At 36.2% G+C, this 15015-nt stretch overlaps 2 protein-coding genes across 4 annotated transcripts in view; both read right to left on the bottom strand.

Moving 5' to 3' along the window:
- Positions 1-352: 352 nt before the first annotated feature.
- Positions 353-8305, bottom strand: EPGN (epithelial mitogen). The gene is made up of 5 exons (XM_017661204.3): positions 8132-8305; positions 7544-7633; positions 4863-4983; positions 3978-4130; positions 353-2559 (listed from the first exon to the last, which is right to left on the bottom strand). The coding sequence occupies exons 1-5, from the start codon at positions 8172-8174 to the stop codon at positions 2505-2507; spliced, it is 462 nt and encodes a 153-aa protein (XP_017516693.2). The 5' UTR covers positions 8175-8305; the 3' UTR covers positions 353-2504.
- A 309-nt stretch (positions 8306-8614) lies between these two features.
- The window catches only part of MTHFD2L (methylenetetrahydrofolate dehydrogenase (NADP+ dependent) 2 like), a 139240-nt gene continuing 132839 nt past the window's right edge, over positions 8615-15015 (bottom strand). The window contains exon 8 of one of the 3 annotated variants that reach the window (XM_073237472.1): positions 8615-14115. In XM_073237472.1, coding sequence (XP_073093573.1) covers positions 14003-14115 — 113 coding nt within the window. In that variant the 3' untranslated portion in view covers positions 8615-14002. The remainder of the gene's footprint in view (positions 14116-15015) is intronic. The other 2 variants (XM_073237470.1, XM_017661206.3) reach the window with 2 other exon arrangements.

Genomic DNA, 15015 nt, shown 5'->3' on the forward strand with positions numbered 1-15015 from the left:
CCTGGCTCAAGTAGGACTGAAATTATATGGTTTACTTCCACCCCTATCATTCTCTAAAATGCTAACTCTAGAAGCACTCATGAATATTGATGACCTAAGAGTGTTCTCAAGGGGTTGAAGGATAGAGGAAAAAGAGAAAATGGGAACTGAAGAAAATTGATGAACCTCTTGGCCAGTTTGAATGAGTCAAAGATGCCAGAAACATGTTCTCATTTCTTTCCTAAATGATCTACCCCACCTACTCATTCACAGATTGAGTGCTGAAAATGTAGTTCTGATGCAAAAGGGCTTTACTGGAAGGCTTTTTTCAGGGTCTTATTGGATGTAGGAAAAAAACAGAAGATGAAAAAAGTTGCAGAACAATTCACATTTATTCGTTTTCCCCGAAGTCCTGTTTACCTCCGTAAATATTGCCACTGAATGCCAGAGGTTCCTTCCTGTGAAATTAACTCCTGGAGTTAAGGGATCACAGATGATCTTGTATGCACACTGTAAACAGATGAATTCTCCTGAGCCACAATGAATCTCTGTACAGCCTCACTGGGCGGATACTGGTAATGCACACTGTCCCACAGGTGAAAAAGTCTGTATCTATTGGGTTTTGTTTTTGTTCACTTTTTGGTTTGCCAACCTGGGAATTTTCATTCTCTTTCTGATGTTGTTTACTTTTAATTACATTGTATTTATAATTTAGAAATATTTACAGATAGCAAATATTCATAACTTTTTAGGTTACCACTTCTCCAGACTCCAGCACTAACTACTCTTTCCTCTCATTCAGCTGAATTGTTGCCTCCTGGACTCTTCCCAGCTTTTTAACACCTTTTGAAATGCTGGGGAAGAGCATAGCTTTCTAGGTGCGGTCGCTGGAGTCACTGGGAGGAACCTTCACCTCCCCACTCTTTTGGGATGATGTAAAGTTTGCATACTTTGTGAGGACATGCAGAAAGTGCTGACGTGCAGTTCATCTGCATTCAGTTTCTTCTGAAGGAAAAACAAAGCAGGCAAAATACCTTCTACTCAAAGTTCAGGAGTGAAGAAAAAGTCATAACTTAATAGAAGTGAAAGGCTTGTTACTAGGCTACAATAAGGCTATTCACATTGTAAGGATACTCTTTTAACTAATTTCATGATCAAAATTGTTTTGCCTATCTACAACATGATGAATAAAAAGTCCATAGTTTTAGATTGAATCTGAAAGAAAAAATGTAGATGCCTTATTATTCTTTAATTTTATGTCTTACTTCTTTTAAAAACAAATTCTTAAATTATTGTTTTATAAACCAAACACTAAAATGTACACCTAAGATGATATACAGTGGTGTGTTTTGGGGATGAATGTGGGGCTGAGAAAAATCCCACTGGCAGCATAGATAGGGGAAAATGTCTTTCTTTTCCCAGTGTCAAATTTTAGAGCTAGAAGAACCTTGTAGAAAATGAAACAAAAGCCCAAAGAAATTAAAAGACTTGCCCAAGACTGTGCAAATTGTGTGGAAGGCATGATTAAAAAGGAAGGACCCTAATACCCAGATAGTTATTTTTATTATTGTTCTGTTTTCTTTCTCTTTGTGCAAACCTGCTATGAAGTATTCAGAAATGGTAAAGAAAGTTTCCACATTTTGTTGGCTGGTGAAAAATTTGTATGTCCAATTCTTAAATTTCTATTTCAGGGTCCATTATGGAATTTTATTTATTGGTAGAATTCTAGAATTTTGGTGCAAATGGATAAGTCACCAGGTAGTTCCATTAACAATAGAAGGAAGTGATGAACATAAGCATTCGGGGACCAAAGAGTCCAAGACAAAGTTTTATAATCCACACAGAAACAGAAATGTTTTTTCTGTTCAGGGCTCAATATCCAGATAGCTTTCAGTCATCAGAAACTCTTTAGCTTATTCCATATTTCACAGATAAAGGCTACACATTGTTGTCACAAGCTGGGTCTGATTTAAATGTGCCTTGAACATTCCATCTTCTTTTTCTCTGGCTTAGACTTCAGGCACGTTTGGTTCATTGAAGGTGCCATTACACTGATCTCATCCTAATAGTTGACATCACATTTGTTTAGACACCATGACAGCAGCATGCTTGAGATTAGGTCCATAGAGCAGGGGTCCAAAATACTGACAGCAAGCACGTGAGGAACCCAGGCTTCACAGTGCCCTGGCTTGTGCAAGGTTGATAATTATCCCATGAAAATTCACATGAAACTCAGTCTCTCTGCAGTGAGAACTATAACCACATAACACAAGCAACGAACCCAGAGTAGGACTGTGAGCTTGACATCTGTCACTGCAGTTCGTTCACATGGCTCCCATGGCACCCTAACGATGGCAAACTTGAAACACCAACCTTGCCCCGTTTATTCTCTCGTTCCATCAGGATCCCAACTTCCATTATTTTCAAGTATAGTCAGCCTGGGAAGTTCTGCTATTTCATTCGAAGATTTCAATTTTGGGCCCACTGATTTTTACAAATGCTTCATGAAAATTCCTTACAAGACTTCATAGTGGTCTTCCTCCGGAACAGACATTGTAAGGCGATTTCAGATTTAGACACCTAAAACAGAGCATTGGTTTCCATGAGGTTGACTGCTGTTTGTATAGCTTGTTGAGGATTAGAAAAATGCTCTGGTATAGCGGTTGCTCATGGTGCCCCGCCCAGATACCCTCTGCCCGCTGATGGATCCATCCCCCGCCGCTGTGGGCGTTCACAGGCTCACAGCAGCCCCCTTCTCCGGGGGATTGCTCGGGCACCAGAGCACGTTGCCTGACGCTTCCTGGGAGATTTCAAGCCCCTTCTCCCTACCCGGTCAGGAGCATCCTGCCACCTATGTTTGATGACACAAGGTACTGAGAGCAAGATCTTCACTTTCTTGGGATAGGTCTGCGGTGCCATTCATGTTCTAGATCTGCCTGTGGAATCAGGTTGAGTCTAGACTTCAGCTAAAGATGCATCTTTGCTTACCTTCTTTCTTTCCCTGCTCTAGATTTCCTCACCTCAGTACAGACTTCATTTTAGAGCATTCCCTCCAGAAATCACTTGCACAAGAATCCCCACCTTAGGTTCTGCTTCTAAGGAACCTGACCTCAGACAGCTGTCAACACCAAAAGGTCTCCTTTCCTTCCTTTTTTCCCCCCATATCTTGATCTTGGTCTCTTATGCAAATGGTATATCAATTTCAACTGATATAATGGATTTTGTACCAACTGATCCACAATTAAATATATAAGAATTTTTTCTAAGGTGCAATTATTAAGCAAACAAAACTTTTCTCATTTTCTACAGTCAGTCTTGGTCATTTAAAAAATGCAACTCTGTTAATAAAGCAAGGAAATACATTTATACTTTTTACTTTAATGTATCTCATATTATTTCTTGACTTTTCCCTACTTATACGTACTTAAGGGAAAATTACCAGTGTGGTAAGACAGAAATAAGAATTAACACATAAGTAATTTATATACTTGGTCAATCAAGTGTATTTTCTTAGGCTTTTAGCAGCAGAGAATACTGAATATACCCTCCATGGGTGTCTAGGAAGAAAATTGGTCATGTTTGTCATACCTGTTCATTCATTTAATACTTGTTTCTTGATTTGTTCAACAAATATTTACTGAGTGTCTGTTGTGTGTCAGGCACTGTATTCAGCACTGAATATATAATTGTGAACAAGACACCTTTAATCTCTTGTGGTGCCCACTGTCCTCATTTGTAACTTTGATGGACACAGACAGAGGAAAGGATGAAGGGAAATTGTAAACTGGAGCTATCCTATTGCAACTGAAGGTAAGTTTTTACTGCTTGCCTGCATTTATGAGAAAAGGCATCAAAACAAGTATGTAGGAACATGCTAGATTTACAGCCACGTTTTCACTAAGAAATTATACATGTCAATGCCTAACACAATGTAAGGGCTCACAAACAGTTGTCAAAGAATGAGTGCTCTATGACCTCATATTTTGTTTTTTTCATACCTTTTTCTTATGTAGCAATAAAAAATAGCAAGAAATCCACTTAATAATAATCCAACACCAATCCCAATTGCGATGTATTTTTCATAAGAATCCATAGCATATGAAGTTAAGGTCAAATGCTCACACCTCTCTCCAGTATAACCAGTAAAACACCTTTAAAAAAAGAAAAGAGCATCTAATTTTAAAACTCATGACGATAGAAATACAAAAAAATGACCAATTTCAAGGAATGGAAAAATTCAACAGAAAGTAAGCTATTTAAATTAAAGTATCAAATACCAAATGAAAATCATTCTGTTAAAGGTATTGAGAAGTTATATACTTTATAATAATCATTTCACCAAGGCCCCATATTAATACAGGTTCCTTTGCTGGTAGAAAGAAAGGCAGTGCGCTCGCATGAGGAGATCTAGGAGATTTTAACCTACTCTTTCACAGGAGAATGCTAAGCAAATCGATGACCAAAAAGTAGTATCTTAGTTGTTCTAGAACTTTATATTCCTCAAGTGTTTTTGCCATAGTCTTTTACCGATTTCATACTAAAATCAACCTGTAAACACTCAGAATCATCTTTGCATGTTGTTAAAACACGGATTTGGATCCTGTAGTTTTGAGATACAGCATATGTTTCTGCATTTCTAATAAGTTCCCAAGTTACACAGATGCTGCTAATCTAGGTACCATATTTTTGAGTGACAAGGATTAGGTAGTTTAAGAAAAAAACTCTTTAGGTATTCAAATACAAAGAGGACTGGTGAGTCATGTTCAGATCATGACCCTTTTTACTAGATACATAGAGGCATGTGGGAACGTGCTATGTGAAACACCACAGGCATAAATTCACCTCTTCCTGTCTCTAGGACTTGGCAAGTTCTTTGCAATTACCTGCAGATGGCTTTCTCCAGCTCATGGTGGAATGCACAAACACCGTTGATGCAGTAACTATTGTGGTCTTCCAGGCAAGGGTGTGAGAACCTCAAGGCTATGTGTCCTTCTGTGTAGGCAGCTAGGCAAAGGAGATAACATTAACAGATGAAGTGGGTCACATTATTAAATTTGTAATGAATATGTAAAGAGATCTTAAATTTTAAGAGTAGTCTTTGGATGTCTGTCCTGTGAACTACTGATGAATTCCCTTGGCAGGTTATATTCACAGAGGCTGGGTTAATTTCACCCAGATATATCATTAATTAAATAGGGGGTGGAGGTAGATTGATGTTATTCCCTTTAGAAATGACATCAAGTATAGATCCAAGTTTGCCAAGAGGTGGCAGCATTGACTCTGGTCTTAGGGAGCTATCTTGACAAGGCTTTCCCTGATGTCTCTTCATTTGCCAGAAGAGGAAGCAAGAATACCCCTTCCTCTTGGATGAACTACCTAGAACAGCTAATTGAAAAAAAGAGCATTTTCACGAAGAGATTTCAAAAGAGTATTGTTATGACCTATACAAAAAGCCGGAAACAATTTATTCAGGCTTAACAGTTAAGACAATACTTTCCAATGTTAATAGAAATTTTACTCATGGAGTTGGAATTAGAAAACCTGGGTTTTGATTTCTAGGTCTAATACTACGCAATGACCACACTTAGCAAAACTTTTATGGTCAAGTGTCCAGAAGCCTCTTTATAGAAAGCTTCCCTTTGAGAACCTGTGTTGTGGCAAAATGTATATATTTCAGGATGCTTACTCGTCATTCCTTGATGTACTGAAAGCATATAACTATATCATCCCTGGGATTTATGCATGACGCTTGGGTAAAACTGCATAATTGGGTCCTTTGATATACTTTAATCACTGATTTTTTAATTTTTCTTAAGCAGATGTAGTGGCATTTTATTTTGTCATTGTTATGAATAAACATACCTCCTCATCCTTAGTTATCATATTATATCACATTTACCTTACTAAGTAAATTAAGAGAATTTTACTTCTTTATTTTCAGGAAAAAAAACCCCACATATCTAAAAAGGCATATATTTTTATATTGAAAACATTAAATCTTTAAGTAATAAGGCATCACCAAGATACTATGTTGTATAATTTCATTTTGGTTGAGTACACACAATATTACCGTAAAATTCACATTCATTTTGTTGAGCATAGTGTAGTAAATCTAATTTATCATTTTAATAATTAATTTTAGGGCACTGAGAATTTCCTATTATAAACTGTGTAAGGTCTTCCTACTTTAAGACTAAATAAGTTCAATTGACCAAGCCTGAACCAGGATTTGCTAGAAAATGTGGAAATGAAAGAGGACATTTCCAAAGGAAGACTATATTACAGAGACACACTTTTCCCCTGAGAGAAGAATATTAGTTATAATATTATGAAAACTTTCCTAAGATACTGGACTCAGACTTTAAAGTTACATAAAAAAAAAAAACAGGAAAAACTGAAGTTCTCTATGAAGAAAGCAAAGGAAACTACAGAGATATTTTCTATTTTCTCCCCATTACTACTATTACCTATAACTTAGAGAATTTTACCTGTAGTTTACTATTAAGAAATAAAAAAGGTGGTACAGGACATACTTTTATGAAGTCAGTCACTGAGATGAAACTGTATTTTAATCTTCAATAGTATTATCTTCTAATGAAGATGGTTCCTCTTTGTTCAAAGGCTTAGAAGACCATGAAGAAATTGGATGAAAGTTATTCTAAAACCTATATTGATTGTTTTGCAAGTTGATAGGTATTTAAAAACTCAAATGGGCAAAATATTCTAAGTAAAATTTTCTCAATTTAAAATTATGGGTGAAATGAAAACTACTTAAACATTACTACCTTTCATATTCAGAAACAAAATATTTGACTTGATCTGCTTTTACTTGTCTGGCTCTGAATGCAAGAGATGTTACTTCCACCGTCCTATGCCACATCACCGATCTTTACATCAGGGGGCCCTGTGCGATTTGCTTGAGAATCTGAACCACTCAGCACACAGTCTCGGCAGGTAACAAACTAAGTTCATCTCTAAGAGTTCAAAGAGTTTGGAAAAAATGCTGATGCTCAACAGCAGTAGCAAAATAAGAAAGAAAACCTGTCATCACTATCAACAAGAACAGTTGGGCACAAGTGGTTAGGAAACAGAGCATATGTTAAAAAAACAACAAAAGCCCCCAAAAACAAACAAGAAAAAAGATCTTTCCAAAAATGTGGGAAAGTGGGTTAAGGTTTCATCTTGTAGCCATAATTTCTTGGTTGCAAAGCTCACAGTCACACATCAAAATATGATGTCATTCATCAAGAATGCCAAAATGGGGACAGTCTGCCTCTGGACATACATGGGTTACTGGGAATCAAGCAAGAACCAAGCAGAAATGTGGCATGTGTGTCATATTCAGGACAGTAACAGAAGACAACTTTTATTCCTCTCATTTATTTCAACCTTCTTCCTTTTAAAAAGGTAATTTTTGCTGACACATTTGCCTACATTCTGCCTAAAGAGTTGATAATCTAATAATAAAATATTTTTAATTTTTCAAGTCAGTTTTATCACAATCTAAATTTCTCTCAAAAGTTAAAAAAAAGTTACTTGACATACAAAAGTGCAAAGAAAATACCTTCTGTTTTATTAACTGTCCAGTTACTTTGCTGGGTTGTGATGGTGGGTGTTATGGTCCTGGCTGCCTCTTCAGTCAGGGCTGTCATTGCTGGAGGGAGAGGGGAAAAGGCATCTTTAGCAGGTGAGCCTCCTTCTATGTACAAGCAACAGACTGAAAGTTACTCTATTTCCACTTCTGTTCTATTTTATTCATCTACATTTGAAATCTATAATCTGACAGTTTCTCATCCATACCAGTTCCATTGGATATATTATGATTATAGAAAATAGAAACATTCATTTTGAAAAGAAAGTGAATGCATTTATATCACTAACTCAATAACAAGGATGCTATGGTATAGTAGTTAAAATGTTCAACTTCTCATTAGTTGTATAAAGCAAACATTTAAAGGTATCAAAAAAAAGATGTTGAAATATATTAGGAGAGAACAATATTACATAAGAAACTAAAGTAACTCAGGTTCCTTGCTCTGATCTGTGTTATGAACAACTGTTCAAAGCCAAGTTCTCAGTAATTCAGAGTAGAAAAATCCCATTCACATTTTACATGGATACAACATCAACAGAACCAGCTGAAATCACCTACCGTGGAATAGGAGATAGACTGATACTGGAGCTGTGAACGCCATCTCCTGCAGCTGGGAACAGGTTCCTGTTCTTATCCTCCTAGACGGACAGGCGGAAGGCTTGCCTTGAGCTCTCTGTGCCTTTCTGGCATTTATATTTCATGAAGCGTCACCTGGCAGTTCTTACCAATCAAAAAAATATGTACTTGTGGAAGCAGCATAAAGCCTCCGGGTGCTCACGCACTTGCTTAGGATACCTGTGTTATCTAGCAATGTGATCAAGCTTTCTTTTGAAACACTGGTTTCCTGTTACCTGTGGGCTTAATTGTGTAAGTAAAAGTACTTAAAACAACAAAAAAGACTCTGAACTCAGGAGAAGCCCCATTGGTATGAACAGAACTGTTTCAGCTTCAAAGCTGCTGGCGCCTATATAGGATTCCTACAAAGGGGAGTTTTGATATTTGTAAACAAGACACAGCATAACCTCTTCATTATAGAAATATCCCTGAAACCTAGTTGGCTACACTAACTTTTAGTACAGACTAGGTTCCATTGAAAATCACCATGTTTTGTGATTTAGTGGAAGAAGAGAACAATTAAGTTTGTGTAAAACAGAGATTTAATATTCCATTTTAGTTTTTACCACTTAATTTTACAAGTTCTGTAAAAATGGTTATTTTTAATAAACAAATATTTACCTTTATGCCATCCTACCATTCAGTATTTTTCTGAGTAATTGGAGTGGTCCACCAAGTTCCAGTGCTCACATTTATGGCCCAAAGGTTAGGCTAGACAGGACCAGTAAAGCCTAATAATAATAATAATAATGACAGCAATAATAAAATTCTCCAAAAAGATAAAAATTAAAATGTTTACATTTGGTACATTTAATGAATGGCAGTTTTAAATTTAACACAATATTCAAATTTTTTCTCACTGTTAATCTAGTCCTGATTATTAAAATGCCATTTTAAAGGCCAAAACATGTAATTATTGCTATTACATTTTGTGACTAGGAGCTTCCCATAAAATTTCACTTGCCCCAAATTTTTGTGAATAACTTACAAAAATGTTTTGCTAAAGTGTTGTGCCTTTGTACTGTGAATTTCAATTGCCTATTTTTTCTGTACCTTGAAAACCTGTTTAAGTCAAGATAAGTTATCATTTGCATCATGTCCACACAGCTAATTTGATTTACCAGAAAGGATCTCTTTCACTATTCAAATATGAATTTGGCTTTAGAAATCACACAAGAATGAGCTTGTTGAACTCATTATAACTTGGGCAATCACTTACCACAGGAGTCATCATCTTAAAGGTAAAAGAATATATAGTACTTGGCTCACTTTAAAGTCTGCCTACGTTTTGTCTTTCTACTTTTGTGGGTTTTTTTTTTTAAACTTTATTATTAAGATAATTTCTGGATATTTTTCCTAAGAAAATAATATTTGAATTACAAATCAAACAATCACCTGTAACGTGGGTGAGAATTTAAGAAGAAATCATTTTCAAAGAATTAAATAAGCCATCACTATCAGCTGCAGTTTCTGGAGGGAGATACTAGGACTAATTTTAACTATCTGTATTTCCAAGGCCAGGGTAGAGAACAACATCCATCTTTGTAAAAACTGTGAACTGGTGCTTGCACAGCGCTTTTCACTTAGCATAAAGTTTTCATGCACGTTTCAGTTCTTTCTTCAGTAATCCTGGTCCCAACAAATTCAGTGGCTCTCAGAAGTATACTCTCAATGAATTTGTCTTGAGTGAATAAAGAAATAAACAATAGGCCCTATTTTTATTCCCAAATGACAAATGAGGAATGGAGACTTACAAGAATTAAGTGAGTTGCCTAAGGACACACTGTAGTCAGGATTTGAATCTGTATTTGGGTTCCAGATCATATGCCTTCCCTATATCCCCAGCTGTGTCCTCAAGTAGGAGTTGGTATACTGATCTCAGAAGAATTCTCTTAATTATCTCCTAAAATCAAGACTTAAATAAATTACCTTTGTCATAAGAATCTAAATATTCAATTAACTGTGGCTTTCATACCCATTTGGACAGAGGGAAATAGACCACTATTTCTCTAGGAGTTTCCCCATTCTGGTGAATTAGGTCACATGATATAGAAATTCACCTACCACTTTAGCTACAGGCTTATACCAGAAAATAGCTCTGAGTCGCCCCACAGGCTTCTTCTTCTCTGGGACTCACCAGTGGATCCTGCTTACACTCTCTGAAGCAGATCTCCTGCCTCTATTTCCTTAATCCTCTCACCAAAAAGTCCTTCCCCCAATCCTGAAGAATGGGGCAGATTAGTGTCATAAGGTAACTTCACTGATATCTTTCTTTATTCTTGATACATGCTACAGCAGGCTGGAGGGAGAAAGAAGAGGCTAAGAGCCACAGCACTCTATTACAATTTTTCCTCCTACGACTTGCTCTGTCTTTTTAATTTATTCGTCTCTCTCCTCTGGTCATAAGCATCTCTGGAAATGTCTTCCTTTCTCTGCCCTTCTCCTTCAACTTCCTCTTTCTTTTCTTTTTCTTCTTTTTCCTCTCCTCACCTTTCCTGTTTTTTTTTCCTTCTGTCTTATTCTATTATTAACACAACCAAAATTTGTTGGCGGACACTGTCAGGAAAGTCATCAGTCCATTGCTTATCTCTTTCTAAACTTACTCTATATGTCTCATGGATTCAGTTGCCATTCATTCATTTGTTCATTCATAAAATATTAAATGCCTACAACATCCATGACATTGGGCTGGGTGTGATGATGTTTGCAAGACAAATATACAAACCATGTAAGCACTCTGACTTCAAGGAGCTGAAGCAAATACATAATTACAATACTGGGTATTATGAATGTGTGCATAATTATGAGAGTTCATGGGTAGGACTTAGTCAAACTCTCATGGCAGTTTTCATGGATAGTTTTCATTTGAGTTGAATCTTAAAAAACAAGTAGAATTTAGACATACAGTGATTAAGAGAAAGATTCTAGGTTGGGGGTGCACTGAGGAGAGGCAGGGCAGTGTAAAGAGTGGGTTCTGGTTCGTATCATCCCAGCAGAACTTGCTTTGAATTCCAATTCCACCTTTGCTACACATTTGGCTTTGGCTGAGGCTTTTTAAAACCCCAAGGGTAGGTTTCTTCCGCAATCAAATGGGGATTGTCAATAACAACAAAGTAGTAAAGCATTTAGCACATGACAGGTGAATTAAGGATAGCTGTTACTATTGAGTAAGTGTAGAAAGACACAGGGTGTGTATAATGGTCAGAAAGGTCAGGAATTTAGTGGGTAATACATGCTAATGAATCGTAAATTTTCATCACTGTGAATTCTTATTCTCTTCCTAGAAGGATAGTATGTCAGGACTTTTATGTATTATGTCATCACCAAACTCAACATGTCTTAAACTCATTATCTTCTCTCCAAAATCAGCTGCCTTTTCAACTTCATGTTTATCAATGACAACATCTTCCAGGCTCTGACTGCAATTCCATTAACTTAATAAATATGGCTTGATTCTGACTTATCCAGACTTTTTCTAACTTATGTCTGCCTACTTAAGCAGCTGTATTTCTAACACTCTCTAACACACTTCATTTCAGTCTGACTGTAACTCTTGCTTTCATGTATATATGCTAAGCTCATTCTCACCTCATAATTTCATATTACTGTTCAATCTCCATTACTTCTTCTAGGTTCTTTTTACAGACACTCGTAGGAAAAGGAAACTTACTTTTCTAAAGCTTTTCCACAGGGCTATCATGTCTATCTTTTATGGACCCCAAATACCATAAATAAGGTCAAGGTCATACCAACAAATCAACTGTATCTCCTTTGTCTGTTGACAAAGTCCTCCTTGACCAAACTTTAGTCAGGCTCCTCTGAGTCCTCTTCTTGACTAGGCCTCAACTTGGCCTGCTGAGACCAGTTTTAGCAAAGAATCCTGCTCAGTTTATGGGAAATCTCCCCACCCCCTTGATATCTGATTAGGTTCCCTATCTTCCACCCTTGATATCTGGCCTGACTTTAGTAAGAATTCTCGTTTAGCAAGAATCCCCCTATGCTTGATATATAATCAAGTTTCTCTAAGTAATTCTCTATCCACGAACCCCTCATTCTGCTCATTGGCTATAAATCTACAGCTATCTGCCGTACTTAGAATTGAGTTCAATCTCCTGTATTGCAATAGTCTTGACCCCATGATAAGTCTTCAAAAACTCTTCCTTACCATTTTTAACAAATTTAAGAATAATTTTTTATAGTGTTTTAGTCTCTGGAATGGCTCCTTCCTGAGTTTAGCCTAGCTAATGGGGCAAAAACCTTCAAAAAATAACTCCTGCTTCACTTTGGGAAGGTGGAGGTCAGTTCAAAATTACAGACTTCACCTTTTCCATTACAGCATTTTGGGTCATTTTGTTTGTTTTGGGAATTTGGGGTCCTTAAAAGTTAAAGAGGCCCTTTCTGAAATGTTTGCTTGGGAGCACTGATTTTAAACATCTGCCAGAGTTATCAGACAAAGACTGGTCTGGACTGATAGTGTAATGGGCTATAGAACTTTTTCTTCCATGTCTGAGAAACTTGTACATTTCTCTAGAATTCTGTAAAAAAATAAGACAACATATGGTAAAGAAATACATATATCTTAAAGAAAAAAGAAGACAAATATTCTTTAAATTGCTTTTATTATACAGTTGAAGTATTAATTATAAGCATCTAGTCTATTTTCACACCAATGATCAATAGTACACACTAATAACTGGGTAAGAGTTGTTATTGGTACATAAATGTACTGGGATTTGGGCATGAAAACAACACAGTTGTGTGCCTAGGGTAGTGTCAAATAGACTTCAACTGACACTCATGTGTATTTCTTAACAAATTTCGTTACAAATATGGCATCTATTTTGAGAACCAAATGCCATAACAGAAGAGGGAAGAACTGTAATCAACAAGGCAGTAGATTTTTAGTCATATCCTAAGGTTAATTTTGGTACATTGTAAGTAACATGTTTTTCTATTAGATTTCTGAATTTGTGAACAAACATTTGTTCTTTAATGAAGTCTTCACTCATACTATGTCATATTTTTCTGATATCTATGGGAAAATACAGCTTTAGTTTTCTTTTGTATATTCATTTGTTTTTGGATTTTCCATTATTCCTCAAAGAAGCTACTGTCCAAATATTTTCCTATAAGAACAAAGAAATTACATGTAAACCCAACATATTATTACACTTTTTACTCTAGCAAGTAGTCATCCATAATTTGAAATAATCAGTGGCTTGAAATAATCAGTAGCATTTTTGCCTTCTTTGTATATTTTTCTTTACTTGATAGAGTATCATTATTCATTAGGATACCTCATAGGATGCTTTTGGGAGATACATGAGATGGATATTTTACTTTTAATATTTTATCTTTCTTTTAGCAAGCAAGCTGTTTTTCAGTATATAGCGTAAAACAGAAGATTCATAAAAATTGAGCATGCTTATGGCAAAACCTAAATTACATTTTACAAGGATGCTCATCTAGCTAACAAAACATTTGTCAAAAACACACTGTGTATATATTTGTGTCAAAAATATATTCATTTATTATGAGCCCTTCAAGACTGTTTTAACATTATGAACAAATATTTTTCACAAAATAAACAATTGTTACCAAAGTTTTTGTTGGAATTGTTTTGTTTTTCTAAAACTCAAAATCTGTTAGCAGGAAATGCATGTGGTGTGAATCATCTGATCCACAATGATTCCATCCATGAAAAAATAAATACAATGTAGAAATAAATAGCTTTGTAGTAAAATATAAAGGTTTTTGCCCTTTGTCAAATAAATAGGTAGCATGCCCTCAGTTCGCCTTCTCCTTCCACGTGACCTAGTCAATGACCTTCCTGGCCGCCAGAAGGGTGTTCTTCAGAAGCATCGCCACAGTCACGGGCCCCACTCCGCCAGGAACTGGGGTGATAAAGCTAGCCGCCTTCCTAACAGCTGATGGAGAAAACGGAAAGGAGTATTTATTTTTTCATTTTTCTGAGTTACATATTTTTAAATATGCTGAGATAACTTGAGGCGTATGAAAAGTTTTGAGAGTTTTTTTTTTAAGAATTATCGATTGCTTTGAGCAGCGACAAACCGGAAGTGGTCAGGAGCACTCCACTGACGGGAAGGAGGGAGAGACTTTTAGGAGAAAAGGCGGAAGCAAAGCGAGCAAAGTATTGATTGGCTACAGCCTAAAGCCTCCCTGGCTGTGATTGCTTGTCCTTAGATTTCGATTTTGTAAACTTGAGGCATTTACAGGCTTAGATTTTAGTCTGCTTACATAGGCTGTCACAGCAGGAAGCCACATGGACCTAATGGCCTACTTGTCTGATTAGTTTAACAGAATATAGTGGATTTTTCTGCCTTACATATATAACTCTTAACCACAAATCATTTTTATAATGAAGTAGATTGTAACACACACATACACGCACAAACATGTATGTGTATGATATCTAATGTGGACAGAAAGAAGAAAGATCCAGACTGTAGGCTGAATCTCTGTGCAGCTCAGTCAGTTTCACATTATGAAAGCTTATAATGTATGACTGACTCGATTACCTATCCTTCTAGTAAACTATTTATAAAATACATGATACTGGTCACAAAGGAGAGACAGAATAGAGACAGTTCAGCACACACCATTCATCAAATTGGAAATTCCTGTTATAATAGCATCATGTATGCACAGATAATACACTTCAGTGCTAGTCTCATAAAAATAATTAAACATATTTGAATCACTGAGCATATATATATATATATATAGTCCTGTTCTAAGGTATAAACACTTCTTATTCAGTGAATATCCTAAAAAAAAATGGCAGAGAATTTTGAGCAAGTTTTATT

The sequence above is a fragment of the Manis javanica genome, chromosome 5 (assembly GCF_040802235.1).
Source record: "Manis javanica isolate MJ-LG chromosome 5, MJ_LKY, whole genome shotgun sequence".
Lineage (NCBI taxonomy): Eukaryota > Metazoa > Chordata > Mammalia > Pholidota > Manidae > Manis > Manis javanica.

Excerpts from the sequence above, each read along its gene's own strand:
- EPGN (XM_017661204.3), bottom strand. The coding sequence starts at position 8,174 with ATGGCGTTCACAGCTCCAGTATCAGTCTATCTCCTATTCCACG. Across the intron at positions 4,131-4,862 it reads CTGGAGAAAGCCATCTGCAG|GTGTTTTACTGGTTATACTG; the intron begins GTAATTGCAAAG and ends CTTTTTTTAAAG. Across the intron at positions 2,560-3,977 it reads TATTGCTACATAAGAAAAAG|GTGTCTAAATCTGAAATCGC; the intron begins GTATGAAAAAAA and ends GCTCTGTTTTAG.